The 27983-nt window shown below is 38.8% G+C and overlaps 1 protein-coding gene, 1 long non-coding RNA gene and 1 pseudogene across 3 annotated transcripts; 1 reads left to right on the top strand and 2 right to left on the bottom strand.

The window, feature by feature from the left end:
- On the bottom strand, positions 1 to 13021 carry LOC140849292 (uncharacterized). Of its 2 annotated transcripts, XR_012131031.1 has the most exons (5): positions 12626 to 13021; positions 11937 to 12043; positions 3260 to 3380; positions 2042 to 2706; positions 1 to 1852 (listed from the first exon to the last, which is right to left on the bottom strand). It is a non-coding gene; the product is annotated as an uncharacterized lncRNA (long non-coding RNA). The 2 variants fall into 2 exon arrangements; XR_012131030.1 differs by having other exon boundaries at positions 1 to 1881; positions 2042 to 3380.
- On the top strand, positions 3128 to 27913 carry LOC140849284 (squalene monooxygenase-like). Its single transcript, XM_073236285.1, has 9 exons — positions 3128 to 3418; positions 6442 to 6694; positions 11851 to 12031; positions 15143 to 15216; positions 16117 to 16230; positions 16311 to 16482; positions 18277 to 18372; positions 24249 to 24390; positions 27380 to 27913. Exons 1-5 carry the CDS (start codon positions 3128 to 3130, stop codon positions 16188 to 16190), a joined length of 873 nt encoding a protein of 290 aa, XP_073092386.1. The 3' UTR covers positions 16191 to 16230; positions 16311 to 16482; positions 18277 to 18372; positions 24249 to 24390; positions 27380 to 27913.
- Positions 19301 to 21751, bottom strand: LOC140849267 (protein angel homolog 2 pseudogene; annotated as a pseudogene).
- Positions 27914 to 27983: the final 70 nt, after the last annotated feature.

The raw sequence follows: 27983 nt of genomic DNA, 5'->3' as shown, positions 1-27983 counted from the left end.
TGATGGTTATATAGCCTTTAATTAAGCCCAGGCAATATAAGCATTCAGGGTGCGCCCTATGCTAGGCATTACAAATGTTCTTTTTGCCCCAAGTACAGACGTGGATCTTGGACTGTAAACAGATGAAGTGGCTTTCAAAAGATTTTTAAATTACTTAAAAAGGAAACAATCCTATGATAATCTCAAATATGACAATCAAGTAACAATCATCCAGGTGATACTGTGTTTTCATCTGTAAGAGTCAGATGCCTTCTAGAATTTTAGCAATATAGGAACTCAAGGTACCAACAAGCAGTGTATTGAAGATTTGTCTTCAGGAAAATGATTTCCCACACATTAAACTGATTATTTCATGAATGCTTTTGAATTACATATATATTTCAAACAGCTGAATTTGTTGGTAACATTGAGCAATATTGCTAGGGAGAGAAAGTCTTGGTTTTATGATAGAGGAAAGTTAAAGCAGTTATTGATAGTTAAGAGTATTGGGGAACATGAATTTGGAGAGTAGGAGTTTAACTTTTGGTTTCATCACTTACAAGCTGTGATTTGGCCAAGGCATTTAACCTCTTTAAGTTTCATGTTTGGTATTTTTTTAAAATCAAGGTGATTTTGAGAGTCAAATGACACCTGAGAAAATGTTTTGACATGTAAAATATTTTATTAGCAGATAAAACATACAATATTTGGGATGAAAAATGATGGCAGGTGCCATACTATCTTGAACTCAGCAAAGTGTCAGGTTCAGGATTGCAAAGAATTTAGATTTCATGGAGATACTGACCTTTCCCTCAAGAGGCTGACTGACTTTTGACTTGTCCAAGGTCACAAAGCTGGTTAGTGGCTGCCAGAATCTAGTTCTCCTGATTCAAGTCATCTGGTCTTCCTACTACCTATCATTCATCATTCATCAAAACTTTGTTACGGAGGATAAATTAAGTGCAACACGTGTTAGGTGCTGTGGGTGATTCTGATTCATCAGACAGAGGGCCTTCCCTCAAGGATGAGTGGGATGATAAAGCTTAATTTACAGGTGTAGTCAGAGATTGGGATAATAGGTATCAATAAACTATCATGTGACTTGGTGTGGGTCAGTGGAGACCTGATGGAAAAGGTGACAATTCAGCAGTGCTCCAGAGGGCAGAATTTGTACATGAAGTCATAGAGTTTAAAGTAGGCAAGGCAGTCTAGGTCAGCAAAGGCACTGTTATCAGGAGTCAGTAAATCCTGGGGAGGTTTCATCGTTTCATAACAAGGGCTGTCTCTCACCTTTTGACTCACACTCTTTTACTGTTTCCTCCAGAATGCTTGTCTTGGGTACATGCAACTTCCTCGGAGACTTTCCCAGCCTCCCTCCAGGGCGAGTGAAAGACAGCCTCCGGTTTCCATGGTTCCCTGTCTACCCAGTTTCTCCGGGCACTTAAGGCACATCTCTATTTCACGTTCGTCCTCCCACGCCCATTCCCACGTTTCTTATCTTGAGAGAACGGGGCTAAGAGCATCAGGGTGTCTTTAGCCTGAGCACAACGACAAGTGCGTAGTTGCCTGACAATTTGGGGAAGAGGAAGGGAAAACCCGGCACACCATCTCTTCTTCCTTTCTTCTGGCAATTGCTGCCTACTCGTCCTTCCAGATTCAGCTTGAGCGCCCGGTTCTCCACACACCGGTAGCTCTTTCTACCGCCGTCTAGGTTCTACACACACTAGGCACCGGACAAAAAGGTGGTGTCTGATTCATCCCTGTGGCCCCGGGATGGCATTGTAGTAAGCGCTCAGTAAAGTCCACGGAATGAATGGAAACATCTCGACTTTAGGTGGCGCAGGGGCGTCCTCGGCACCAACTCTGCCTCTCCCTGTGTAGGAAGGACCCCAGCAGCGGGAGCTGCAGCCAAAAACCTGAAGGCGGACCCGAGGGCACGAACCCCTCGAACCCCACCTCCGCCGGAGCCAAATCAAGCCCTCCGATCAGCCCACCAGGTGGCAGGGCCCCCCGAGCGCAGTCCCACCCTACACCATCACGCAACATCGCCCTAGCGCCTCACCTGGCGTCCCCGATCTGGCAACGGCGTCCGCGATTGACCAAACGGCGATTTGCGCCTTCTCGGCATATGAGCGGTGGGCGCCCTCACTGGCCGCCGGCGGCGGCGGGCGAGGCCTGCGCGCAGGGCGGGGCGGGCCCTCCTCCTTTAGCCCCGCCCCCTGGTCCCTCGCCTGGGCGGAGCCTTTGGGCCGCGGGGCGCGCGGGGTGGGTGACAAGCCTCCGGAGCTCAGCTGGTTACTCTGGTTACTAGCGCGGCGGCGCCGGAGCTTGGGATGTTGGCGAACAGGCCATCGGGAGTCGCCGCCCTCTAAGGGAAGTTGTCTGGAGATCGCCGTTCACCTGCGGGGAAACGGAATCGCGGACTGGAAGGTTCGGGGGCTGGTGTATAGGAGCCTGATGTGGGGAGATTTTCAGCAGGGGTTGCCCCTCCCTGCGCCGGAGCCGCAGTGGTGAAGCCGAGGCCATCTTTGGTGGGAGACGGCAGCCCAGAATTTCCACCTGGGCCGCGTAGCCTGGCCGCCCGAAGGGGGGCGAGTCGTACTCCGCGCTTGCCAGCCCGGCCCGGGCATCGCGGTCTCAGGAGGCGAGGCCACCTTTCTCGCAGCGCCAAGATTTCTTTGATTTTTTTTTTTTACCCCTCACCGTCTTCTGAAAGGGCACCTGCTGCTGGTTAGAGAGAAAGGTTTTTCAGCACTAGGAGCCAACATCAAAATTAAAAACAGCACCTGCAATAACCCCCAGGAAAAACCCATCCAGGAAACAAGAGAAAAGGAAATAAATGGATTGGCTGAAAGAGGAGAGCCCGGTCGGGTGCTGTTGGAGTAGGCGATTTTTAAATACTGCTTTCTAAGTCCTGGACAACTTTCCTGTCTTCAGATACTTTTGTAGTAATAACTTTATATGATTTTGTAAATAGCTCTGATTTGAACTGCAATCCTGGTTTTTTTTTACGGTATTTACTGGAGTTTGGCCGGTTTCTTGTGCTCCTTTTGGTAGCATTTCGGGGAAAACCTGTCATCACCCAAACCCTACAAGGAAAAAAAGGATCCCAACACGGACCCAGAGTCACCCAAGTAGCCTTGGAACCATGTGCACTTTTCTTGGCATTGCTACTTTCACCTATTTTTATAAGAAATGCGGAGACTTCGTCTCCTTGGCCAACAAGGAGCTCCTGCTGTGCGTGCTGGTGTTCCTCTCGCTGGGCCTGGTGCTCTCGTACCTTTGTCGCTACGGAAACGGGATCTCCCTCGGGCGCCAGCGGAGCGGGTCCCAGTTTGCCGTCTTCTCGGATATTATGTCAGCCTTGCCCTTCATTGGCTTCTTCTGGGCCAAATCCCCTCCTGGATCAGAAAATAAAGAGCAGCTTGAGTCCAGGCGGGTAGGTTGAATTCAAAGTGGTCAAACAAATGAGTATCTTATTTTAAATTAGGATTGGGGTCACTCTCCTTAAGGGGAAAAGGCAATAATTTAGATACAGTGATACGAATTCTCAGTTTTTCTTTTTAAGTCTTTGACTGTTTGTGGCTGCATCCTTGACACCGTTAGGGATGATTGAAAACATTTGTTTCATTTGGTTGGGCCAACCTAAATGAAATTGATTATGAATATTGATTTGATTTTGAAAGGTGAAAGGAAATGTTAGAATTTCATTTTGAAGGAGGACAGAATCACTTTCTGTGATGTAAAAACAAATGTTTTAGGGTAAAAATTGTGTTTGTACCTGAGAAGAAACCTGCAGGTAAAGTTTGCTGCTTGTAAGAAGTGATTGTTGGGGGAAGTGACAGAACAGTTGGAAGAGCTGGCACAGTAAAAATGCTCAGCACTTTAGTCTTGGACAAAACACCCTCCTCTCCCCACATTAACGGAGCTTTGAGTAAATCAGTGTGGTAATATCCTAAATCAAGTGAATAATTGGAGTAAATCGGTGTAGTAATATACTAAATCAAGTGAGTAATTGGCTACTGTCCAGAGTTCAGTCATGTTCCTAAATCAAAGGCTGTTTTTCACGTGATGTTTAGTATGAGAATCCCTGGGAAGACAGCAGCGAAGGGGACAGTGGTAAGGGATGAGGGAGATCTTTGAGGCCAGAATATATAAGGCCTGTTGGCCATGGATGTTTGGATTTTCCACAAGAGCACTGGGGGGATTTTTAAGCATGGGAGTAACAATATTTGATTTTTAGTTTTTAAAAGCATTCTGGTTACTGTTTGGAGAGTGGATTGTAGGAGTACAAGAATGGAAGCAGGGATATCAGGTCAGAGAGCCCAAATAGTGGGCCAGGTGGGGATAATGATGATCTGGAGTTGGGGTGAGTGGCCTGCAAGTAATTTGCTCTTAGGGTTCTGTGTCTACATTACTTACACAAATGAGCAAGGCTTACAGAACAGAGGACTTGGTCTAGAATTTTTGCTCCATCACTTCTGGCTGTCAGACCTTTGGAAGACCTTAGTTTCTGTAAGAATCAGTTTTTACCTTTTCTGTTAGATGGGGGTGGCATAGCCTGCTGTTAGGGAATTAAATGATTTAATGTTTGGAAAATGCCTGGTTCATAACTGTCTAATAAATAGCAGCTATTAATACTAGTCTAAAGGTAGTACACATCTGTTAGGCACATTTGAGTAGTGCTGAATTCCGTGACACATGATGGGTGTGGGTTGGAGGAATGGAAAAGGAAGGGGAGGGAATCTTTAATTCTCAATTTGAATACTTTGGTATTGTCTGAGATAACTTGGGAATTGGATCACCAGTAGTCAGTAATGGGTTTCACTTTGTGAATGCCTCAGACTTTATGCTCATTTTCTAAACACCAGAGTTGGTAGGCTGTGTATTGAGTACTGAGTTCCCACTAGTGCTTCCCATTCTGACCTTCCAAGTGTGTATGTGTGTGTGTGTGTGTGTGTGTGTCTGTGTGTGTGTGTGTGTTTAACAGGGAAATTTTAGGAAGAAAAACTATTAAAAAATAGCTAAGAGGAGAAAAGGGCCTTATTTTGCTCTGTGAACAGTAATTTAAGGATAATCAGCTCTGGTCATTAAGAAATAGTGATGGGAAGAGTCAACTCTATTATCTTCTCTTTAAAGGACAAAAAGGTGATTTCTCCAAGAGAAATTATTAAAAATGGAGTGGACAATGCCCCAGTCCATTATAGAGATAAAGGAAGACTGGATGGATATTAAAATCACAGAGAATTAAAATTCTAAAAGGTTTTGGGTTTTATCTTTTAGAAGGTTAAGTCTTTTATTTAAATGGTTTCAGCTTTTTGCCTTGGGACTTATTAAAACCCTTTGAAAATGGCATTTGATCTTATTTTAATCGTTAAGGTCAGAGAACTCAAGAAAGACGGTTTCTTGGAATTCTGTATCTGAAATACATTCCCACTTGTGAATCCATATACCAAGAAAAAAATACTTATTACAATATTGAATTATTCATTGAAAAGAAAAACCCACTCTCGCTGTTACTCTCAATGGGCATAAATCTCTCAAAACAGGCCTTTTTCATGAAAAAGTCATCTTATGATCAAGTAAAGTTTTTACTGTCAGCCCAGCAAGGAATAGGTTTAATATTTATTTATACATTGGAGGACCAGATGTTAGATCAGGCCCTCTTTAGAGTATCAGAAGAAAAGGAAAGGGTAAATTAAATATATTCTTATATGTTAAGGAAATAAAATTGTGATCAGGTTGAATTCCAAAGGATAAATAGTCATTTTACTCCTTTGGAATTTTGTTGTGTTAAATAATTCCCAATTAGTAGATTAGTAGCCAGGATTTGACAGTCTTTTCATTATATAAAAGTGATTTTAGGTTAAGATAGATGTTCAGATGAAAACCTCGAAGGAGAAAATTAAGATGAATAGTGGAAGTACCTAAAAGGTGCTGAATAGTTTGCAACGTGAAGTCGTATCAGAAGTTGTACATGGCTTGCATTTTGTAGATCTTCGGTATGTATTTGAAGAATTGAATAATTAATTGTGGAATTTTCCCTATAATAGTCCTGGAAGCCCCTTAAAAGTATTTTTTATATTTGGCCTGGTGTGGATTTCTAAATACGTCTGTAGAACAGCATTTTCTAAATATATTGAGAAAACAGAATATATTATTATATATAATTATATAGTCTATATGTTATGTATTACATATTATTAGTAATACATTATTATATAAAATATTAAACTTACTCTTATTGGGATAATATTATACATTTTTCTTTAGCCAGTATTTTATATCATTGGTTTTTATATATGACCTGTATTTAAAGATTTCATAGTTCGTTTGATTTGCTGTTGTTTAAGGTAAAGCTTTTGCTCAAGATGCAAAAGTCCAGTGTGTCTATATAGTAGTAGTATGATTTAAGGATAACACATATGGATACGTAATTCACTTTTTCTTTTTTTTAACCAGCGCAAAAAAGGAGCCGGTATTTCAGAAACAGCCTTGATAGGAGCAGCAGCCTCTGCATCAACACCTTCTCAAAATGATCCAGAAGTTATCATTGTGGGATCTGGTGTCCTTGGCTCTGCTTTGGCAGCAGTCCTTTCCAGAGATGGAAGAAAGGTGTCAGTAATTGAGAGAGATTTAAAAGAGCCTGACAGGATAGTTGGAGAATTTCTGCAGCCAGGTGGTTATCCCGTCCTTAAAGACCTTGGACTTGAAGGTAGGTTCATATTGATCTTTAGGAGTTATGACTGCAAACAAGCACTCTGCACTGTACTCTATCCTGCGATGGTAAAAATGTATTCTGTTTTCTTTATAAAAGTTACTGTACTCGTTTACCAACAAATTTCCATGAAAATGAGAGCAAAGGAGAAAAAAAGCATTTAGTAGTATGAGAAGACATGAAGTAGACTTAGTGAGATACAATGAAGTGGCTGAAAAATTGTAATAATCAAAATGAAGGACTGGAAAAATAGAATGAGGGCATAAACTTTAGGGAAAGGTGAAGGGGACTATCATGTGTAGACTGCATATTATTATGTGCCTGTTGTAGAATCTTTTAAGCATCATTCATCCATTAAGCCAATGCTTTTTAAGCCCTTAACTATTTATTTAGGGTATACTTATTCACTGTCCACTTTGTGAGGTGCTGTACTGAATACCAGATTTATACTGGGGAACAAAACAGATCAACTATACTCTTGAGGATCAGAGTACAAGATATGTCTAGGCTATGAACTGAGAAAGAGCTTGCTTGGCATATGTGGTAGGTGGAATGCTGGAGTAATTATGAGCATTGATGCTGAAACTAGATTGCCTGTTTTGAATACCAGCTCAGGTGCTTAAAAAGCTGTATGACCTTGGCTAAGTTTTGAAACTCTTGTGTATTGGTTCCCTCATCTGTAAAATGGCCATACTAAGAGTCCTTGCCTCATAGGTTGTTAATGAGAATTAAATGAATTCCTATATGCAAAGCATTCAGAACAGTGCCTGGTATGTAGTAGGCACTGTGTAAATATTTGCTATTTTATTCAAGGAACCAACAAGGACACCAGTGTAGGTAGAAAGTACTGAGTGATGGGTTACAGAGAGTGGCTTGAGATTAAGGTTGGAGAGGTAAGCAGATACCGCTTTGTACAGTTTTGTAGGTAGAGTAGGAGGTGATGTGATCTGGATTATGCCTCTATAAAGTGGCTTAAACTTTTGACAGCTACTTACAGTAACAAACACATTGACCATCCTCAGTACATACGTGTAATATTTAAATTGGAATGAAATTTGTCTTATTTTACTTTATAAATACTTGTCATTTTACCCAAGTATACAATTCACAGGTTGAAACTCATTTCACAATTTATCACTGATCATACCCTGCAGTTTGTAGAATGCTATTTTGAAAGAATACATGGATATGATGTGGTGAGTAGACTAAGATTGCGGCAGTGGGAGTAGCAAGAATCAAAGCAAGGAGTCTAGTGGGGACTCATTGCTAAGTTCAAACAATAGATAATGGTGGTTTGGACTAGCAAGGTAGCAGAGGATATAAAGAGAAGTGGACTGATTCACAATAAAATTAAGAGGCAGAAATGGCAAGAGTCACTGAAGAATTGGTGTGAGATAGAAGGAAGAGGGAGGTATTAGAAATGATTCCTAGGTTCTGGTTTGAACAACCAGTAGGTAATGGTACCATTTGCTGACAGGAAGATGACCTGTTGAGGAACAGGTGTTGGAGGAAATTTGGAGGACATTGAGATCAAGTGAACATGTTAAATATATGAATCTGGAGTGCAGAGGAGAGGTTTGAGCTGGAGTTAGAAATTTCAGAGATGTCAGCATACTTGTAGCACTTAAAAGCCACAGCAATGATTAAAACCATTTAAGGAGATCATGTAGGGAGAAAAGAGAAAACAGAATAAACCAATCCAGGCTGACTTTTGAAGAAGACAGTGTACAAGCGACTTTGAAGTAGCTGGCAGAATGGCAGAAGAAAGCCACAGGGTTTGGTGTCACTTAATCCAAGAGAGGAGAATGTTTCTAGTAGGAGGAGTGGGTATGTATCAATAAAGGAAAGGACAGATGTGTCCTGGTTTGCTATTCAAAGTCAGGTAAGATGAGTATAGAAAAACAGCCATTGGATTTGGCAACTTGGAATTTGCTTGTGACATTGAGATGTGGTGGAGTTGTGGAGACAAAATCAGACTGATGTGAGTGGGAGATTAAAAAATTGGAGAATAGAAAACTACTCTCGAGGAGTTTTTCACTAATAAAAAACAGAAATAGGGCAGTAGTGAGATGTGGATGTGAAGGCAAAGGAGGTGCATCTTGATACCACAGGATGTTTGGTGACGTTGAAAGTAGTGAGGCAGAACGCGATAATGCAAGAGAGGGAGGTGACTAAAGAACTGACATTCATTCATTCATTCAACAAATATCTATTAGGCATTGATCATATTATAGATACTGTTCTTGATGCTGAGGCTACAGTGGTGAACAAAACAGAAAATGATCCCAGCCATCAGAAAGTACACATTCTAGTGGGTAGTTTGGAGGCTGGTGATAAAAGGTAAAAATAAAATTAAGAATATATGTTAATGGTTATAAGGATTTTGGAAAAAAGGGAGATAGGGAGCTATGTGATTTTAAATAATGTGGTTGGGGAAGGGAAAGCCTCTTTGAGAGATGATATTTGAGTAAAGAATGGAAGGAGGTAAGAGAGTTGCCCTTGATATATGGGGCAAGAAAAAATATCAAGGGAAAAGCCTGGGGGAGGAGCAAGCCCGGCCTCTTAAAAGAGTGAGGAGAGAGAGTGGTGTTGACTGGAGTGAGAATAGTTAGAGAAAAGGTCAGGTCGATTATCGGGGCTGGATTCTAAAAGGTCTTTGTAACGTACTGTATGGATTTGGCTTTGACTCCACATGGAAGCCTTTGGAGAATTTTAAGAAGAATTATTCAATGTCACATTTTAGAAGGATGATTAACAATATTCCAAGTATTCTTGTTATTGTGTAGAAAAAAGAATAGATCATAAAGTGGCAAGGTCAGAAGCAAGGAGACTTGTTAGGAGGTTATTGCAGAATCAATGAGAGTTGCTAGACTGGAACAGGGTCATAGCAGTAGAGGTGTGGGAAGTGAGTACATTCTGGAAATGTATTTTAAAGGAAGAGTCAGCAGGACTTACTGATGTCAATGTTTGGTATGAGAGAGAGGTGTCCTAGAATTTAAATGAGACTAGAAGACATTACCATTCCAGGAATGAACCCTGGGGAACTCTACTATCTGGAGATCAGTGAGGTGAGCAGGAACTAGAAAAGGGGACCGAGAAGGAGCAGTCGGTGAGGAGGAAAAGCAAAAGACTACTGGGTAAGGACCCATGTGGAGAGAGTGCCTTATGAAGAAGGGAGATTCCATCTCTGTCCTTATGGGTTTCCAAACCACCAGTTTACAAGAGATTTCCTGAGGCCAGGGTGACACACTGCTGAGAAGGATCGTTACCTTTCTAGTTGACCATGAGGCAACCAGAAATGCTCTCCAACTATATTCTTTAGAGATCTGGCCTCAGGAGACAACTCCAAGGTTATGGCACAAGCCTCAATGGATTGTTATATGTAGTTCATCAAGTGTCAGAGAACCTATGAAGTATTTTAGCTAGTCCACATACCATAAATCCTTTAGTATCAAGTCCTTTTAATCTTCCTTATGCTATTAATTTCCCCTCAGGTGTGAGATATGGAATATAGAAACACTTTGAATAGTTACTTTTTGGAGCATGGACTTTTTATATAATATGGACCTTATCCCTCATGGAGTGTGGGTTTTTATTAAGTGAACTGATTGTCCTTTGGCTTAAGATTAATATCTAGAACTCTTAAAATGAATATTATAATTTAAATGCTTTATCTTTATGTATCGAAGTCTCAGTAATTAATGGGGGACCTCCTCCTCACCTCATTTTCTATAGGATCATCTTGACTTTACTTGGTCTTTTTGCTTTTCTGTATATAATTTATAATTAGGTTCTCAATTTCCATGAAACTAAAAAACTCTGTCAAGATTATGACTCAAAAAATACTGAATCTATAGCTCAATTTTGAAAAATTGATTTGAAGTTCTTATTCATGAATGTGGTATACCCTGCATTCAGTTAGGTCTTTAATGTATTTAAAGTTTCATAAATCCTCCATATCTTTTCTTATATTTATTCCTTGACTCTGGTTTATATTTGGGCTTTCATAAATGATACATATTTTAATATGCACTATATACTCAGTTTGAGCACAAAGTTATGTTTGGATTTCTTATGGGTCATGTCCTGGGTAGATGGCTTAATTCCATGTCATGTCTCAGGTCATTGAATTGAGTTTTGTGATCTTTATTTTATTGACAAGAAATTTATATATGGTGTGAAATTCCAATGTCCCTTGCATATGAGACCCTTACTTGCTTTCCAGGAGTGCCCTTTACAACTCTAGCTTTCTTGGCTTGTAGTTCTGATACCCTTATGCTGTTGCCTTTAAAACTTGCTTACTGGTTTGACTTTGAAGTTGCTCTTCATGTTTTGCATATATGGTTTTTTGTTTTTGCTTTTTCGCTTGCTTTTTAATGGAAAGCAGTTCTGTACTTTTTAATGTGGAAGAGTGTTTTCCATGTTACTTTATCTGATATATTAACCAGTAAGTAGTCAAATATCACAATTATGGAGCCCTATGATTAATGGCTAGTGATAACTGTAGTTAATGTCACTGGCTTCTAAATTATTAATATCTATTATTCTTGAAGCATGAATTTCATTGAAGTTTAAGGTTCTGTCTTTCTGCCTGTTTAAGTGTCCAAAGTCTGTCGTATTTGATTCCATCAATAAAGTTGAGATAGAGACATGTCCCAGAAATCTTAAATTAGACCTTATTTATGTACTTAAGATAGTTTACCCAAGGCAAAATTTTATTATGCTGCTATCCTTTTTACATTTTCTGGTGTGTTCTAAATTGGTCAGTTTTAGCATATAAAGTACATCTGTAATACAGTTACGGGTTGAGAAAAACAAGCTATCTTAGTAGTTGGACAAAACATTATAGAAATACTAGATGGGCTTCAAGCATATAGTATTTTTTTTACAAACTTTACTAACATCTGAGTAAAGACTGGCAATTTACTGAGATCCAAATGGAAGATATTGCTAATTGGCAACTTTTTAGGATATTTGTGTACTTTTCCAGAAGCATTAAGATTTCAAAATACATTAATGTCCAGTCTTCCAAACGGTCTCATAGCTTGATGAAGACAGAGACTCATTTTCAATGCCTCCTTGTCCTCTTGGTGCCTAGTAGAATTCTGGGCACGTTAATGAAATCGGTATTTTTGAACTGAATAGTTTTGCAGATGACGTACAAGGTACTGATCCCCAGGATGTACATGGCTACATAATTCATGATCATGAAAGCAAGTCAGAGGTTCAAATTCCTTACCCTCTATCGGAAAACAATCAAGTGCAGAGCGGAAGAGCTTTCCATCGTGGAGGATTGATCATGAGTCTTCGGAAAGCAGCCATGGCAGAGCCCAAGTAAGACTCCAGCTTCAAAGATGTAATGTTAAAGAACACATTTAACCTTGGCCTTTGTTAACACACTATTATAAATTTTTGTGAGTGTTTGGGTATAGGCTGGAATATAGATATTATGTTAACCATAAGTTAGAAGAATGTTAGATCTTCAGTGCCTTTGTTAAGAATATCATAAAGAAGACTATAAAAATTATCCATGATCCTTCTCACTAGAAGTAACTAGTATGAATATTTGGTGGATAAAGTCCGGTTGTATTTTCCAATCTGGGTATGAATCTGTGTGGGTATGTAAAACTGTCTGCATGTATTTTATTTTTTAATGAATTGAGATAAAAATCTGTTACTTTAAAAAATTCTTGATGCCCGCCCCTCGCCGCCACCGCCCCGTTCTCCAGGCCCCGCCGCCCGCGCCCGCCCCCCCCCCCTCCGCCCCTCCCCCCCCCCCCCGGACGCCGCGCCTCGGGGAGGGGGCGGGGAGGCGACGCGGGTCGGGGGGTGGCCGGAGGGCCGCGCAACGCGGGGCGTCGTGGCGGGGTCCCCCTTCCCGGAGAGCGAGCGGGAGCGCGGCCCGAGGAGCGTCCGCCTGCGCCTCACCTCGCGGCTCCGCATGAGGGGCGCTCGGACATCTGGCTTCCTGTGCGACGCCACCTGACGCGCGCCCGCCAGGCCCTGGCTGCAGCGCGACGCGCGGCGTGGGCAGCGCCGGCCGGACCCGCTCACGCCGCCCAAGCTCGCCGGGCCCACGGAGACCCCGGGGAGGGGGAGGGTAGGGGAGGGGGAGGGGCCCGGAGGGGGCCCGCCCCGCCCCGCCCCGCCGCTGCAGCCCGCGCCGCCGCCGCCCGTCCACCACGCAGTTCCTGGGCTCCTCCCTGGCGTGTTCCCTGCTCGCCGCTGCGCTGCTGCCGGGTCCGCGCGAGCCGCCCGCCGCCTTCGAGCCGGGACCCGGCCTCCCGGACGCGGGCGAGGCCAAGATTAAAGAGGACTGCTGCTCTTTAAACGTAGGAATAAATATGTGAGAATGAAACATGAAGAAAGAATTGGAACGTGATAAAAATACTGAAGAAAGCAAGCAGAAGGTTATGTTCAACTAGGAGAGAATTTAAAAAAGTGCACATTTACGTCTAATGTGGAAAACTGTTGTAAGAGGATGTTGTCATCTTTCCAAGCCTACTGAATTGACGAAAGACTCAGAGGAACTTTCCATTTAAATAGCCGGCAGTGGGGAGAACAGATAGCCTCACAGTTCCTGGCAGATGCACCCCAGAACACACTGCACAGGGAATGCTGTTGAGAGAGTGGCCCAGAGATCTGAGTCATAGGCAATACCTGTCCAGCGATGAAGAACTCAGAAATCAGGGTCTATAGGAGGTAGACCTAGGAATTTATATTTTTATCAAAAGGAAGTAGATATATATTTTATAACAAAAACTTCTAAAACACTGGAAAAGTAACATTTTTTAAAGCTAGCATAGACTATGGTCACTAACAATGAAAATATTAATCATTACTATTATAAGGTTATATATATTGCTACTATCTTATGTACACACCCACATGCATACTGTTGTGATAAGCTTATGCTTGTTAAGTACTCCTCTCCTCATCAACAACATTATTATGTATTACCAAATACTGGGTTAGAGATGCTGACATCTCTCCCGCTGAATACCGTATTTGATCCTAAGGCCTTGAAGAAACAGGCCTTATCTTACTGAACTCTGTACCTGCAGGCCCATTACATTTGGACGCTAAGTAGTAAAGGGAATGGAAGTTACTTTTCATTTAGAAAATGATCTTGCTTTTTTATAAGGAAATGTTAGCCATGGAGGGCTTTAGGCTTTCTAAGAAAATAGGATTCTTTCTCTTTAAAATGTGTACATGCTGCCCTCGATTCTCTGGATGCTCTGAGCACTCTGTATTTTAGCTCAAAAGCTCACTCATCACAGATTCCATTCACCATAAATTAGGTATGTTTATAAACTAGAGGCTGGCATTATGCAATTTAGTCCACTAAAATACTTATAGAACCAGTGACTTTATGACCAGAGATAATGAATTCATAGGAATGAATATCCAGGGTTAATCACTGTCAAACATTTTCAACATAAAGTGATTTTTCTTTCTTATGATGGAATTTTTTCTACATTCAGATTTTATTAGTGCCCTAACCCTGAACAGTTTTGAGTAGGTAATGACTTTGAGAATGGAAAACTAAACTTGTAAAATAGAGTAACAAAGGTTTCTTGAAACTGGCTATTTTTTTCTTTCTGGATGTCAACATTTTTGAAAATCAAAATTTTGCTAAGTGACTTAAGTACACGTAGACATTTGGAATCATCAGAACCAGTATTAGTTGCACATTTGCATTGCTGTGGCATAATGAAGAATTTATAAAGGTGACATTTACTTAGGTTGCAGAGTAAATATTTTAAAATCACTGAATAACATATTATTAAATGCGCATACATATTTGTTCAAATTAATGAAAGAATAGAAAGAGAAATACAAAATAACATTCCATTACTGTTGGAAAGATCTTACAAGGATTCTCAACCCAGGAGCACTATATTATTTTTAATATATATTTATTTTTATATATTATTAATATACTATATCATTGTAACATTGCTTTACATATTTATATATATATAATATAGAATTCATAATGACTATGTAATTCTGCATGCTCAATCTGTTCTAGTCTATTGTCATCCATAGTCTTTCAATCACTTACCCTTATTTCATGATTCTATTGTGTAACTTTTCATTGGATATCATTTTTTTGCTAATTAAGCAGGGCATATCAAATACCTACCTACAGACACACTATTACAGATTTTGTCTCAGAAAAAAAAAGTATTCTTTTAATCATTACATTTGTAACATGTCTTCAATTTTAGGAAATTAGAAAATACTACACATAATTCTAAAATTCATTAATGATGTTTTTGCTTTTTGTCATTCTAGACCTTTTTCTGTGGACATGTGTTCACAAAGCATGTGTGTCCAGTTTACAAGAGCAAACTGGAGATAAGAATTAAGGAGTTTATGATTCCTCATTTAAATTATTCAAATGTGCTCTTATAGAATTGATTTCTATTTACCTTTTAGTACAAAGTTTATCGAGGGCATTGTGCTGCAGTTATTAGAAGAAGATGATGCTGTGGTGGGAGTTCAGTACAAAGGTAAAGAAACTGGAGACGTCAGGGTGCGATATATCAAATGATAGCTCTTCCTAAGAGGTTCTTTTCCTTCTTATTCTTCTACTCCTTTAAAAAAGTAGGCTCAGCAATTTCTCATTTCTCAGATGGATTGAGTTCCCTCCAAGCCCTCTGCAATAAGATGGATTTTAGATCGCAACACATTGCTATACAAATAACTTCATAAGCAAACCCCACTATATTAACAGTATTAAAACCGGACATGAGAAATATACCCTAGCAGAGAAGCAGAGGGGAACTGGAAGGTGGAAAAGGAAGGATTCACTATAAAAGAAAGTATTAGGATAAAATACGCAATTATTTAAAGGAGAAAGGTACAAGTAAGAGATTCTCTGGGGAAATACTAGAATTAAATAGTTTCCAGTACAGTTTACCCTTGAACAAAATGGGCTTTAACTGCCCAATATGTTTTTGTATCATTTGTATTGTATATTTAATTTTGTACATAGTCCATATATACAAAATTCTCTTAGCCCTAGCCACTGATTGAAAGCACTGTATGAGGCTTGAAAATTCTAGAATAAAAATATCTGGCTTGTACTTGAAATTTGTAATGATATTCAGTTTTTCAAGGTCTATGCTTGCTTAGTAGTTGTTTATTAAAGTGTAGCTTAATCCCAGATGGTTTGAATGGTAGAGCTTTGAAGGATGGTGATCCTTAGGGATTCAGATGACGCACCTCTGAAGATTGGTCATGCATTAACTTAAGCCCATAAAATAGTTTCTTCAAAGCATTATCTTCAAATAGCCTCTATAATGTTGTCTGATTATATATTTAAATTTCTTCATGCACATTTTGAAGGAACAGTCCTTTTCCTCTGTATTTCTAACCACTTAGCTGAATATGCTTTATGTTTGCTGTAGGAACTGCACGCTCCATTGACTGTTGTTGCAGATGGACTTTTTTCCAAGTTCAGGAAAAGCCTGACCTCCAATAAAGTTTCTGTTTTATCTCATTTTGTTGGCTTTCTTATGAAGGTACTGTACGAATGTAATTATAGAAAAATAAAGGCAACTTGAAATTTGAAAATTGTTAAAATATTTTATTTCTTCCCTAGAATGCACCACAATTTAAGGCACATCATGCTGAACTTATTTTAGCTAACCCAAGCCCAGTTCTCATCTACCAGATTTCATCTAATGAAACTCGAGTACTTGTTGACATTCGAGGAGAAATGCCAAGGAATTTAAGAGAATACATGGTCGAAAAAATTTACCCACAATTACCTGGTAAGAAAAGATTTCATTTCCCATTGTAATCTACAGCCTGAAAGCAAATTTCACAAAAGGTTCTCCATCTCCAGTTTTCACTAAAGCTGTGTCTAAATTGGGCCAGAGGTAAGGATGGCGCATGAAAAAATGCATCTAGTCAGTCAGGTACTCTGAGCTGAACCATTTAGCACATAAAATTGCAAAGTTAAAAAAAAGTTTCAATCTATTCATATTAACAAAGCATAGTTTTTAGAATACTAATATTGGCATATATGGTACTTTTTAAGGTAGTCTGAAGAGCAACCTAAAGTCTTATGTTTAATTATTTTTGTGCTTAGCTTTTGTAGAAACGCTAGCTACCACTTATTGAATGTGTACTATTTAAGAAAACACAATTTCATTTAATCTACCAACCACCCTCCGAGGTAGGCATTATCATTACCCCCATTTTACACATAAGGGAACTAAGATTTGGAGAGATTACTTGGCTTCTCCAAGAACAAACTATTAGGAAGTGGCACAGCCAAGTTTGAAACCAGGTCTGCCTGGCTAATACATCCTTGCCCTCAGAACATGAAAGCTATAAGGAGTCTTTAAGATGATTTTTAGTTTTGAGTTGAATACAGAAAGGCTTCATGAGATTGCAGACACAAAAATTATATTCTGATTTTTTTTTTGAGAATGGGAAGATGCAGGTAAGAAAAGAATGTAAAAAATTATTAAGAATATTGGAAAAATTGAAGGGAAGTCCTGCTTGCTAATTATATGATTATAGTAATATAGTAATAGGAAACAATCCTTGGTATAAGTGAATTTTTTTTAAATGTTCTTTTTTCAAGTTTTTTTTAACTAAGCAAAAGCACTCTTTTATAACAGAGTATTAACAGAAATGAAGGTATAGATGGATCAATTTAGATTTTTAATAATGACATTTTCAACATTTCAATACATTTTCACTCAGTTAAGACATTTTTGAAGATTTCAGATGGAAAAATGAGTTAGGCATATTTAGGAAAAGGATAGTCAGTATCATGATATTCTTAGCATTTTTTTTCTTTTACTATAGATTGTTTTTTCCAATTCAGAGGTTAGTTGGAGCAGACTGCCCTAAGATCATGGAAGGAAAAACCATTTACAGGTTTATGTTAATATTAGATTATTGAAATTCTACTCCTTAAGGAATAGAATAATTTCAGTACTAGGCATTCTGTTCCTGTATTCCCAGATTACAATGAGAACTATATGAAAAGAAAGTTCATTTTCTATACAAGTAGAAGCACAAAACTTTAAAACTGGGAAGTATCTCAGAGATGAGCTAATCCAATCCATTCATTTTATAGATGAAGAAATTGAAGCTCAGGTAGAGCTCTCTACATCTTATCCTTTTTCTACTGTACATACTCTCCTGCTGTTTCTGAATTGGTGGTATATTTAATCTGAATATGGTGGTGACCATAAATTGTTAAATATGACACCTATCAGTTAACATTCGGAGGAGGGGCAGGTGGTTTTTCTCCTTGTCCCATTTCATCTAAATTTGCTTCACTCTTTCTCTAGTTTTTTGTTCATTCAACTGGATATATATTGATTTACATTAATTTTCTCTTAGATTCCTTTTTTTTCAGCATGAATAACTAGGTACATAGTGAACAATTTATTATTGAAATAATTAGTTTTTGATTTGTCACCAAGGATATATGTGACAACCATAACAGACATATAGCAGGTATTTGTTTATACTTGATAAGAAAATGTGATAATTTGATATTGAAATGTTAAGCCATTTATATGGTGGGGTGGGATTTCTTGCAGATCACCTGAAAGAACCATTCCTAGAAGCCACTCAGGATTCTCATTTGAGAGCTATGCCAGCAAGCTTCCTTCCTTCTTCACCAGTAAACAAACGAGGTATTCTTTTATTGGACTGATTTTATAAAGGATATTCCAAATACTCAATTTCAGTATTCCAAATGCCATATGTGATTATACTGCTGGGAATAACTTGTGGGACAGAGAATTGGTTACTGTGGATTAATATGTTACTAATAATCAAGATTAATTTTATATCTTTATTATTTAATATTGAGTGTATACAAGTCACTGTGCTAGCTATTGAGGCTACAACAGTTACATATAGTCTAGAGAACGCAGTTTTCTAGTGAAGGTAATTTCAGAACACCGTTGATAAATGCTGTAATGATAGAAGCCTGCTCTCAGAACCACTGATTCACCGTGAAGGGAGCTGCAAGGCAGGGAGGGGAGCCTGTGACCTGGGAAGGGTGGTGAGGGAAGATACTGCTCAGGGAGTGAAGCTGGAGTTGGGGCCTGAGGGACGAGTGGGAGTTCATGAGTTGCACAGTGAGATGAGGGACTTCTGAGTACGTGGGATAGTATCCACAAAGGCCAGGAGGACTGAGGAATGGTGGCACTTTCAGTGAACTCAGGTTGCCCATGGCTGGGGCAAAGGATAGGTGTCAGAGTAGAAGAAAGGTAAGATACTTACTGAAAGTTTAGTTTAATACTATAGACGATGGAAAGTCATTGAAAAGGTTTTTCTAGAAGCCATTTAAAAGTTTTATACCTCAGTAAAATTACTTTAGTGAGATATAATTCACAAATTATATAGTTTACCCATTTAAAGTGTACAGTTCATTAGTTTCCAGTATATTCACAGGTATTTACAACCATTACCACAGTCAATTTTAGAACATTTTTATCACCCCAAGAAGAAGTCCTGTACCCATGAGCAGCCTTCCTCATTTCCTTCTAACCCCCAGCCCTAGTCAACCACTAATCTGCTTTTTATCTCTATAGATTTGCCTATTCTGGACATTTTCTATAAATGAAATCATAATATATGGTCCTTTGTAAGTGGCTTTTTTGAGGTTCATCCATGTTGTAACATGTGTTAGTCCTTCATTTGCTTTCTTTTTTTTTTAAAGAAGTTGCATTATATTTAAAAATCACTGTCAGTTTACTGGGATTTAATAAAAAATACAACTCTTTTACAATAAAGAGCATTTAGATCTCACACTTGTCCTGAAAATATTTTTTCATTATTAAAAAGAAAATTATGTAAACGTTTTTCTTCTGGTATTTGTTTCAAACATTTAACAATGTTTTCTTACAGCACAAAAATAAGCAACATGCAAACTCTTAAGAACTTAAGGTTCTTTGAAAGAGAATACAGTATGTAATCACAGAAGAGTCAGAGCTCAAGTCTGAACTTAGCCAACAAAGGCAGATGACCTGAAGAGTTATTTTCATTAGGAAGTCCATTAACAGTCCATAAGTCCTGTTCTGTAAGAGGTGACAGTCTAGCTAGAAGTTTCAAACTACCAACCAAAGCAACTTCAGCTCCTGGCTGCCCAGCAACATCTTCCTTTCAGCAGAATAGAAAATATAATCCACAGTTATGGCACTTCGGAAATGACAGGAAGTCACTTCTGGAATTCCAGTATCAGGAAAATAATGGGAATAAACAGACGACAAGCTGAAATGGTGCTGTAAATTTGAAGATAATTTTTCAGTTGTCACCAAGACCTCTGCTTTGTCCAGCTGGGTTTGCATCAAATCACTGTCTGTCTTTTCTACTTTTGGTAACTGCTGTACCTCATACACACAGTTCTGTGAGATACCTAGGTTTGGGGGCCAAATTGGAATAGATAAAATTCTTTGTCCCCGTGAAGACTGTTCCTGGCCAGATACCTTTCCTATGGCAAGTCCTTCATAGTTCAATTTTCCTTCCTTTATGAAACTAGAGTGGAGAACCAGGAACAGAATTACAGTCACCACACAACAGTAGGGCAGAAGCCACCATCTTTCTGATGGGCAACACTGGAAATCTCTGCCAGCAGCACTGCCAACTGCGTCAGCTTAATATCACCTCGCCTTGGGTTATACAAGAGATGTGTGTTAGCTACACACATCACAGGAGACGCAGCACCAGGAACTTTGGGCTGCAAGAGCAACACTAATCCAACATTGTCTCTGTCCAACAGAGGAACATTAGGGCGGTAGAATTCCACTGGGTTCACTGATAAAAGAGTGAAAATTTGGAATGTTTGAAGCAAATGGCACAGCCATCAGGTTTCCTTCCCGTCCACATCTTGTATTCAGAGTGATAACCAAATGATTCCAAACTTGGCCTGATTTCTGTTCCATAATGATCTTCTTGAACTTCTTGCAAACAAAGTATATCTGCATCAAAGTGTTTAATTTCTTTCAAACTATTGGGAAACCTGAAACTCCAGTGTAATACTGGCCGCTGGCAGTGTCTATAGAGATGTGAATTGTCTTCCAGTAAATCCTGTGAAAGTATGTTATAGGACATCACGGAAAAGTCAAACTTGTTGTCACTGTCTTCTCATTTGGGGTCAACATTTTTGTCTCCTAGGATCGTCATTTTTTCTTTATTATGGTTACATATGTATTCCCAATGCCATTCTATTGCGCCTTGGTGTTTTCTTCGTTTTGACGAAGGTTCATCTCCCTCAGAGTGCATGCCGTTAGAGAGATGAATCAAAGATGTCTGGCTCAGGTTGTCAGGTCTCCAGTTCCAGTATGGAAACTGAGTTCTAGACTCAAACAGACAAGGTGGTCTCCAATTTAGTGAAAAGTGCCTACTGCTGAAGTACGGGTAAGGAGCACGAGAATAATGTCCAGGCCACCTTACACAACTAGAAATATGTCTGTTCCAGCAACACCTTTGCAGATTCTCCCACGGTGCAGTCCAGTCTCTGCCCAGACTCTTCTGGTGATGGGATAACATGGGGTATAAACAACAAACCCCGGGCGCGTGTGCAGCGCGCGGGCCCCTCGCGTCAGGCTCCCCGGGATCCACTGCGGACGGGCGGTCTCCGCGCGGACTCAGCTCCCGGAGGATGCGCGGGCCCGGGGAGGAGGCCGGGCCGGGAGGCGCAGGCTGGCTTGGAGGTCGGGTTGGCGAAGTGGCCCGGGGCTCCGAGGCCAAGCCTGGTCGAGCAGGCACGAGCCCTGCCGGCGGCCGATACGCACCCGCCAAGGCCCGGACCTCCTGCCTCCCCGGACCCAGCCCGCCCCGCCCCGGCGGAGCCCGGGCCGCCGCTCCAGCCCCCCCGGCCTTTCATTTGCTTTTATAAGCAAATAATATTCCATGTGTGGATATACTTTGTTTTGATTATCCATTCATCAGATAAACATTTGGGTTGTTTCCAATTATAGTTATGAACAATGCTGCTGTGAATATCTGTGTACAAGTTTTTGTGGACATATATTTTCATTTTTCATGGTGTATATTTAGGAGTAGAATTTTGGGGTTATATGTTGACTCTGTTTACCTCTTTGAGGAACTGCTAAACTGTTTTCCAAAGTGGCTGCCCATTTTGCATTCCTGTTAGTAATATATGAGGGTTCTGATTTCTTTACATCTTTCACAACACATGTTATCTGTCTTTTTGCTCATAACCATCTTAGTAAGTATGAAGTGATATCTCTTTGTGGTTTTGATTTGCATTTATCTGATGGGTAATGATTTTGAACATCTTTTCATGTGTTTATTGGCCACTTGTGTAAATGTCCTTTCAGACTTTGCACATTTTTTTAACTGGACAAATTTGGAAGTTTTTATCGTTGAGTTCTAAGAGTTCCTTATATATTCAAGAAATAAGTCCCTTATTAGATATATGATGTATAAAACTTTTCTCTCATTCCATGGACTGTCTTTTCACTTCTTGATGTTTTTAACTTTCATGAGGTCTAGTTTTGATTTGTTTTTCTTGCCACTCATGCTTTTGATGCTATTATCTATAAAGGCTTTGCCTAACCCAAGGTCATAAAGATTGATTCCTATGAAGACTTCCATAGTTTTAGCTATTACATTTAGGTGTTTGATCCATTTTGGATTAAGTTTTGTGTATGGTGTGAAGAAGGGGTCCAGGGTTGTCCCAGCACCACTGGTTGAAAAGACTGTTCTTTCCCCTTTGGAGTTCCTTGGCGCTCTTGTCAAAATTCAGTTGACTATAAATGTAAGTTTCTTTCAACAACATTCCATAGTTTTCAGAGTGTTTTACATTTCTTTTGTTAAATTTACTCCCAAGTATTTCACTCCTTTTGATACTACTGTAAATGAACTTGTTTTCTTAATTTCAAGATGCTTCATTGCTAGTGTATAGACATAAAATTGATTTTCACATATGTATCTTGTATCTCAAAATCTTGCAGAACTCATTTGTTCTAACAGTTCATTGAAAAGTTTAAAACATGATAGTGTCATGGTAAGATTTTTATTTTAGAGATAATTACTCTGATATGTTGTGGAGGGTCATTTGGTTGAAAGTTCATTCAGACTAAAGCTAATAGTAAGACTATTTAATTACTCTCTATCAGTGATAATGAAAGGCCTAAACTAGGATGTGGCAATAAAAATGGAAGGTAGGGAATGGATTTGGGAAATATCTAGGACGTAGAATGCATGAAACTCCATGATTAACTGGATAATATAGTAAGGGAGAGTGAAGCCTCTTAGTGGATTCCAGGTTTCAAGCTTAGATAATTTGGCCAGCTATTTGCTGCCACTGGAAAGAAAGGAAAAAGAATGTAAGTTTAGGGAAGTGTGGGGAGAAGTGGTGAGTTCACTTTTGGACATACTGGGCATGAAGTGAGCCGGTAGGCATTTGGAGGTGTCATGTGGAGGGAGCACCATTAAAAACCTGAGTGGGGAGCTTCAAAGAGAGGTCTGAATGGGAGCTGTCAATATGCTGTAGTTACTGAACTTAAACAGATTGTAATTTGCTGCATAAAAACAAGCATAATGAACTCTCAGTCATGTCAATAAACCATATGCAAAGGGGAATGAAGCCAATGCCAAAACAATATTAACAACCTGCTGTGGGAACATATCCCAGTTGGAGGGATGAGGACTGTTCCATGGAGAAGGAGGAATAAAAGCTAGTTATAATTTATGGTTTTTTAGTGAAGGTATTCAAGTAATATGTAAAAAATTGAATTAAATTTAGAAGCTACTTTTTTGTAAATTAATACATATTAACATATTCCGTAGTTATGTAGTATATTGTGACATTACAGAACAAAATTATCCATAATTTTACCACCTCAGCACTGTTATTATTGTTGTCTTAATTTCTCTCACAGACAAAATTATTAAGTGCTTTTTAAAATCTAAGTCCTAGGTCTAACCAGTCTGACAACAGACTGGGAATCTCAGTGTCAGGCAGCTCAGTCAGGAGGTGCACCTTGAGTCAAACTGGGAGCTTCCTTCTTCTGCTTTGACTCAAGGGTAAGATTTCGGATAAGATTCAGTCCAGGTTTACATTCTCCTAAATTAACTTCTGATGGGTTTGGAATAGCTGCCTATTGTTTTTTTTTTCAGTTTGAAGTATAACCTTTGAAGTGAAATGTTAGAGATCTTTTGATTTGCTTTTTTCTTTCGAAGACTTGCTTTTTATGCCTGGCTGCCTATAGGTACTTTTTTTGTCACGAAAGGCCTTATAAACAAACATTTTGACTTTGACTTCCCCTTTGATTCATGTGTGAGTTTCATAAGGGTGGGAAACATGCTCTTGTTCTCACTGTATTCCCACTGTCTGGCGCATGGTAGGTACACAGGAACTATTAACTGAGCCAACCCTTGGAAATTTTGCCTCAGCAAACTTATCATTTGTTCCTTTGTGTTTTCACACTCTAATTGTCTAGCTCTCATTCGTAACATTTGTAAATTAGTAGAGCAGCTTCTGCCTTAAGGGATGCACTCAGATGGTGCCATGACCCAGACATTCTCTTTACAGGGGTTCTTCTTTTGGGAGATGCCTACAACATGAGGCACCCTCTTACAGGGGTGAGATGACTGTTGTCTTTAAAGACATTAAGCTGTGGAGAAACACGCTAACTGGTATTCCTGACCTTTATAATGATGCTGCTGTTTTCCAGGTAAGATACTAAATTTACTCTTTGGCAAAAATGTCTCAAAACAGATTTCTTTCTGGACCTTCAGAGGAATGGGACTTTGCTGGAGGAAAGTACCTAGGAGTCTGATCCTTAGTAATGCTTCTTAGGCAGTCTGTTGAGGCTTACAGACCCTGACTTGCTACTGGTGAATCTCACAGATCTTCTCAATTTCTGTATTTGGGTGTTATATAACATTGGCTTGCATGGCTCGCTTTGCCCATAGTGATTGTGAATTTAGTTTCAGAGTCATAACTCATTGCTCTGGAAATGTGTGTGTGTGTGTGTGTGTAAATGCTGAACATAAGGCATAGGGTAAATAACAGTTTAAGGTAAACAGCAGTTTGTTCTTTTTTTCCCCTGTTACCATATAATAAGTGATCTTTTTCTTTTTTGGCCAAAAAATCATTCTATTGGACAAGAAAAATGTCTCATTCTTTTGTTGTGAATATCCTTGCTCAGGCTCTTTATGAATTATTTTCTGCTCCAGATGGTAAGTGTAGATATTTTTTAATGAACATTACTGAATTGCAAATTTTTAGCACAGGGAGGGAACTTAATTTTCAAAAGTTAGTGATTAGGTCAAATAGAAATGTTTCCTGAGTTTGCAGACTCACAAGTTCATAGTCCTTTAACTCCATCCTTGAGTAAGATTTTTAGCTTCTAATCATCATATATCCACTACTTTGTGTGGAAGGCTATTGTCTTCTCTTGGACAACCTTAATAACAATACCTCAATAATTCACTGTTATTAATTCCTCTGGTCCCAATCGGACCATACATATCCCCAAATGCATAAGGTTGTGATGGATCGATCTTTCTGGCCATGAATTGAAATATAATGCCATTGTTAATATTTCTTTCTGATACTAGTTTCAATTTCTTCTCAAAGTAGTATTTTATAAAATGAATGTGAAGCTTACATTTTATAAAATAACCATGCCCAAGAAGCAAAATGCATCCACCTTTTAGTCATTTGAATATTCTCATGCTTTTGTTTTTGTTAACATATTGTAGTGAGTTGATAATCGATCTGTGTATTAAGGAGAACATGACCTAGCAGAAGCAGTGTTAGAGATGGAGAAAAAGACAACTACAGCAGCATACAAATTAGTTAATGGTAGGCTAATGAAGCTAGACCTTTAGGTTTCCAAGAAAACATGTAACTCAAATCCCATTACTTCATATATCGACAACAAAGCTATTTCTGTGACCCAGATGAGGCCCTAGTGATCCACCCTTTGGTGATCTGATTACAAAGGATGATACTGTACAAATGCCTTCGGTAGCCTCCATAACCATCATTCTTGCTAAAAAAACAACTCATTGATTGTGATTTGCCAGTTACTCCTTCCTTGCTACTTGGAATGGAAGTTAAAACGGTTGGTTGGGGAAGTAAAAAGAATACTAAGTTTTGAGTCTTTCTAAGCTCTTCTTCCTAAGCTTTTGTAAGCTCTTGAGTGTCTTACATTATGAATTTGAATCTGCCAACAAAACAACATAAAGAAAATAATGAGAGTTAGAGGAGGGAAGAGCTTTATTGGAATAAAAGTTTGCCTAGCGCATCCTCTTTCTTTCTGTTGTAAATACAAATGTAGGCATACCTGAAAAGAACATTAATGCTTAACTATTAAAAAGGTTACTGATCGATCATGCTATGTTGTGAGGGTTTAATGAATTACTTTGAAAAGCCTAAAATACTATACCAATAAAAGGCATTATTATTATTTCAGAGATACAAGCTGGGCATTTGAGTGATTGGGAATTTGGTTTCTAGAATTGTATTTTTAAACAAAAAGTTTATAAAATATTTTGTATCATTTAATGAATTTACAATATAATCAAGGAAATAGCTTTTAAACAACTTCCAGGACCTGCATGTTTGGTATAGTAATTATTTATTAATAAAAATGTATATATATTCATAGTAAAGCTACTGTCCATAATGTTGATTATGGAATTTAAAAGAATTTTTCGGTCATTAAAATTCCAGGACTAGATTTTTTAAAAATTATCTATGAAGTTTGATATATGTTACAGCTTCATTTTTTCTGACATATCATTAGCACCCTAACACAAATGTGTGAACAGTTTGACTGGGAGTAATTAAAAAAATTTTATTTTAGATTCCCTGCATCAACTAAGAAAAGCTTGTTTTTTTTAATTTCAAACTTGGTAGAGAATGTGTTACTGGTCCCATTGGGCTGCTTTCTGTGTAAGTTGCTTTGGTGACAAGGGAAAAATTGCAAATTTTCTTAGGACTGTTCAGTTTATGAATTACTGCAAATCTTTCATATACATTCTACCATTTTTATTATCCACTAGCTCAGAGAAATGAAAAAAAGGCAGTATTTCATCTTTTGTTTTACTTCTGAGAAACAGTTTTGATTAGAAGTTGGTGGTAGGTGAAGCTAAAACCCTTCATTAAAATAGAAGCTTGTTTTGGGCCTGTGGGTTTAAATAAATGTTCTGATATATGGAACCCATGGATAAGAGAAATTTGTATTTAAATTTTAATTTGGTTGAAGTTTAGGGACTCAAGAAACTTGCTAATAGTTCTGACAAACAGATGTATGTAGAGTGATAATTATCGGCAAAGTCTAAAATTGAAATTCTGTGTTTCCTCATTCATCTATAATCTGAATGTCAGTACTGTGCCAGGCCATCTAGTACTGCGGACTGGATGTCAAGAGTAGTGAAAGAAAACAGCTCAAAACATAGAATTTATATAAACTATACTTAGAGGAGTTACTAGCTTCTCTGACGGAGGTATATTCTAAGTAGTGTCTTGTAAAAAACATTTTTTGTCTGTCCCTGCCATCAAATTCAGCAGGAAGACACAAGCTTGTAAAGTTCTCTAAAATGCAGACTGTGTATTTAGCTTTGTAGATGATACATAACTGGGATGTCTTTTTATGAGTAAACTTTAATTTCTGGGTCTTACTAATACATATATATTTTCTTCTATTACAGATTGTCTCCTAACCCTCTAGTTGTAATTGGACACTTCTTTGCCGTTGCAGTCCATGCCACATATTTTTGCTTTAAATCAGAACCTTGGATTACAAAACCCAGAGCCATTTTCAGTAGTGGTATTATATTGTACAAAGCATGTTCTGTAATATTTCCTCTAATTTACTCAGAAATGAAGTACTTGGTTTATTAAAGGGGAACAGTTTGTGGATGAGTATTTGGAACTCACCAAGTCCTGAGAGACTTTTGGAAAGGGTATATATAGCATAGTACTATACCACTTCTAAAGTGGAAACTCTTGGACTAAGATTGGAATTAATTTGTTTTTGAAGTTATTTGTATATAAACATGTAAATATATACTTTTATTTGCAAATTAAAATGAAGGGCAAAGGAAAATAACTGTTTAAAGGAAATGACTGTTACCATAAATTAGTGCTAACACCAAGGACCTGCAGTTTATCTTTTGAAATTCAGTAGTTGGGATGAGTCACTGTGGGTGGGTCACTTCAATAAAATGAAGAATGGACTCTCATGTCTTTTTGTCTTGTTCTGGACTTCTTGACATAGCTTCATGATAATGGAAAAGAAAACCAAAGTGGATT

Source organism: Manis javanica, chromosome 4 (genome assembly GCF_040802235.1).
Source record: "Manis javanica isolate MJ-LG chromosome 4, MJ_LKY, whole genome shotgun sequence".
Taxonomy (NCBI): Eukaryota; Metazoa; Chordata; class Mammalia; order Pholidota; family Manidae; genus Manis; species Manis javanica.
This window is presented reverse-complemented; position numbering and strand designations above follow the sequence as displayed.

Coding starts and splice junctions, on each gene's coding strand:
- LOC140849284 (XM_073236285.1), top strand. CDS start 3,128: ATGTGCACTTTTCTTGGCATTGCTACTTTCACCTATTTTTATAAGAAA. Junction 6,695..11,850: donor TAAAGACCTTGGACTTGAAG/GTAGGTTCATAT, acceptor ATAGTTTTGCAG/ATGACGTACAAGGTACTGAT. Junction 12,032..15,142: donor GCAGCCATGGCAGAGCCCAA/GTAAGACTCCAG, acceptor TTTACCTTTTAG/TACAAAGTTTATCGAGGGCA.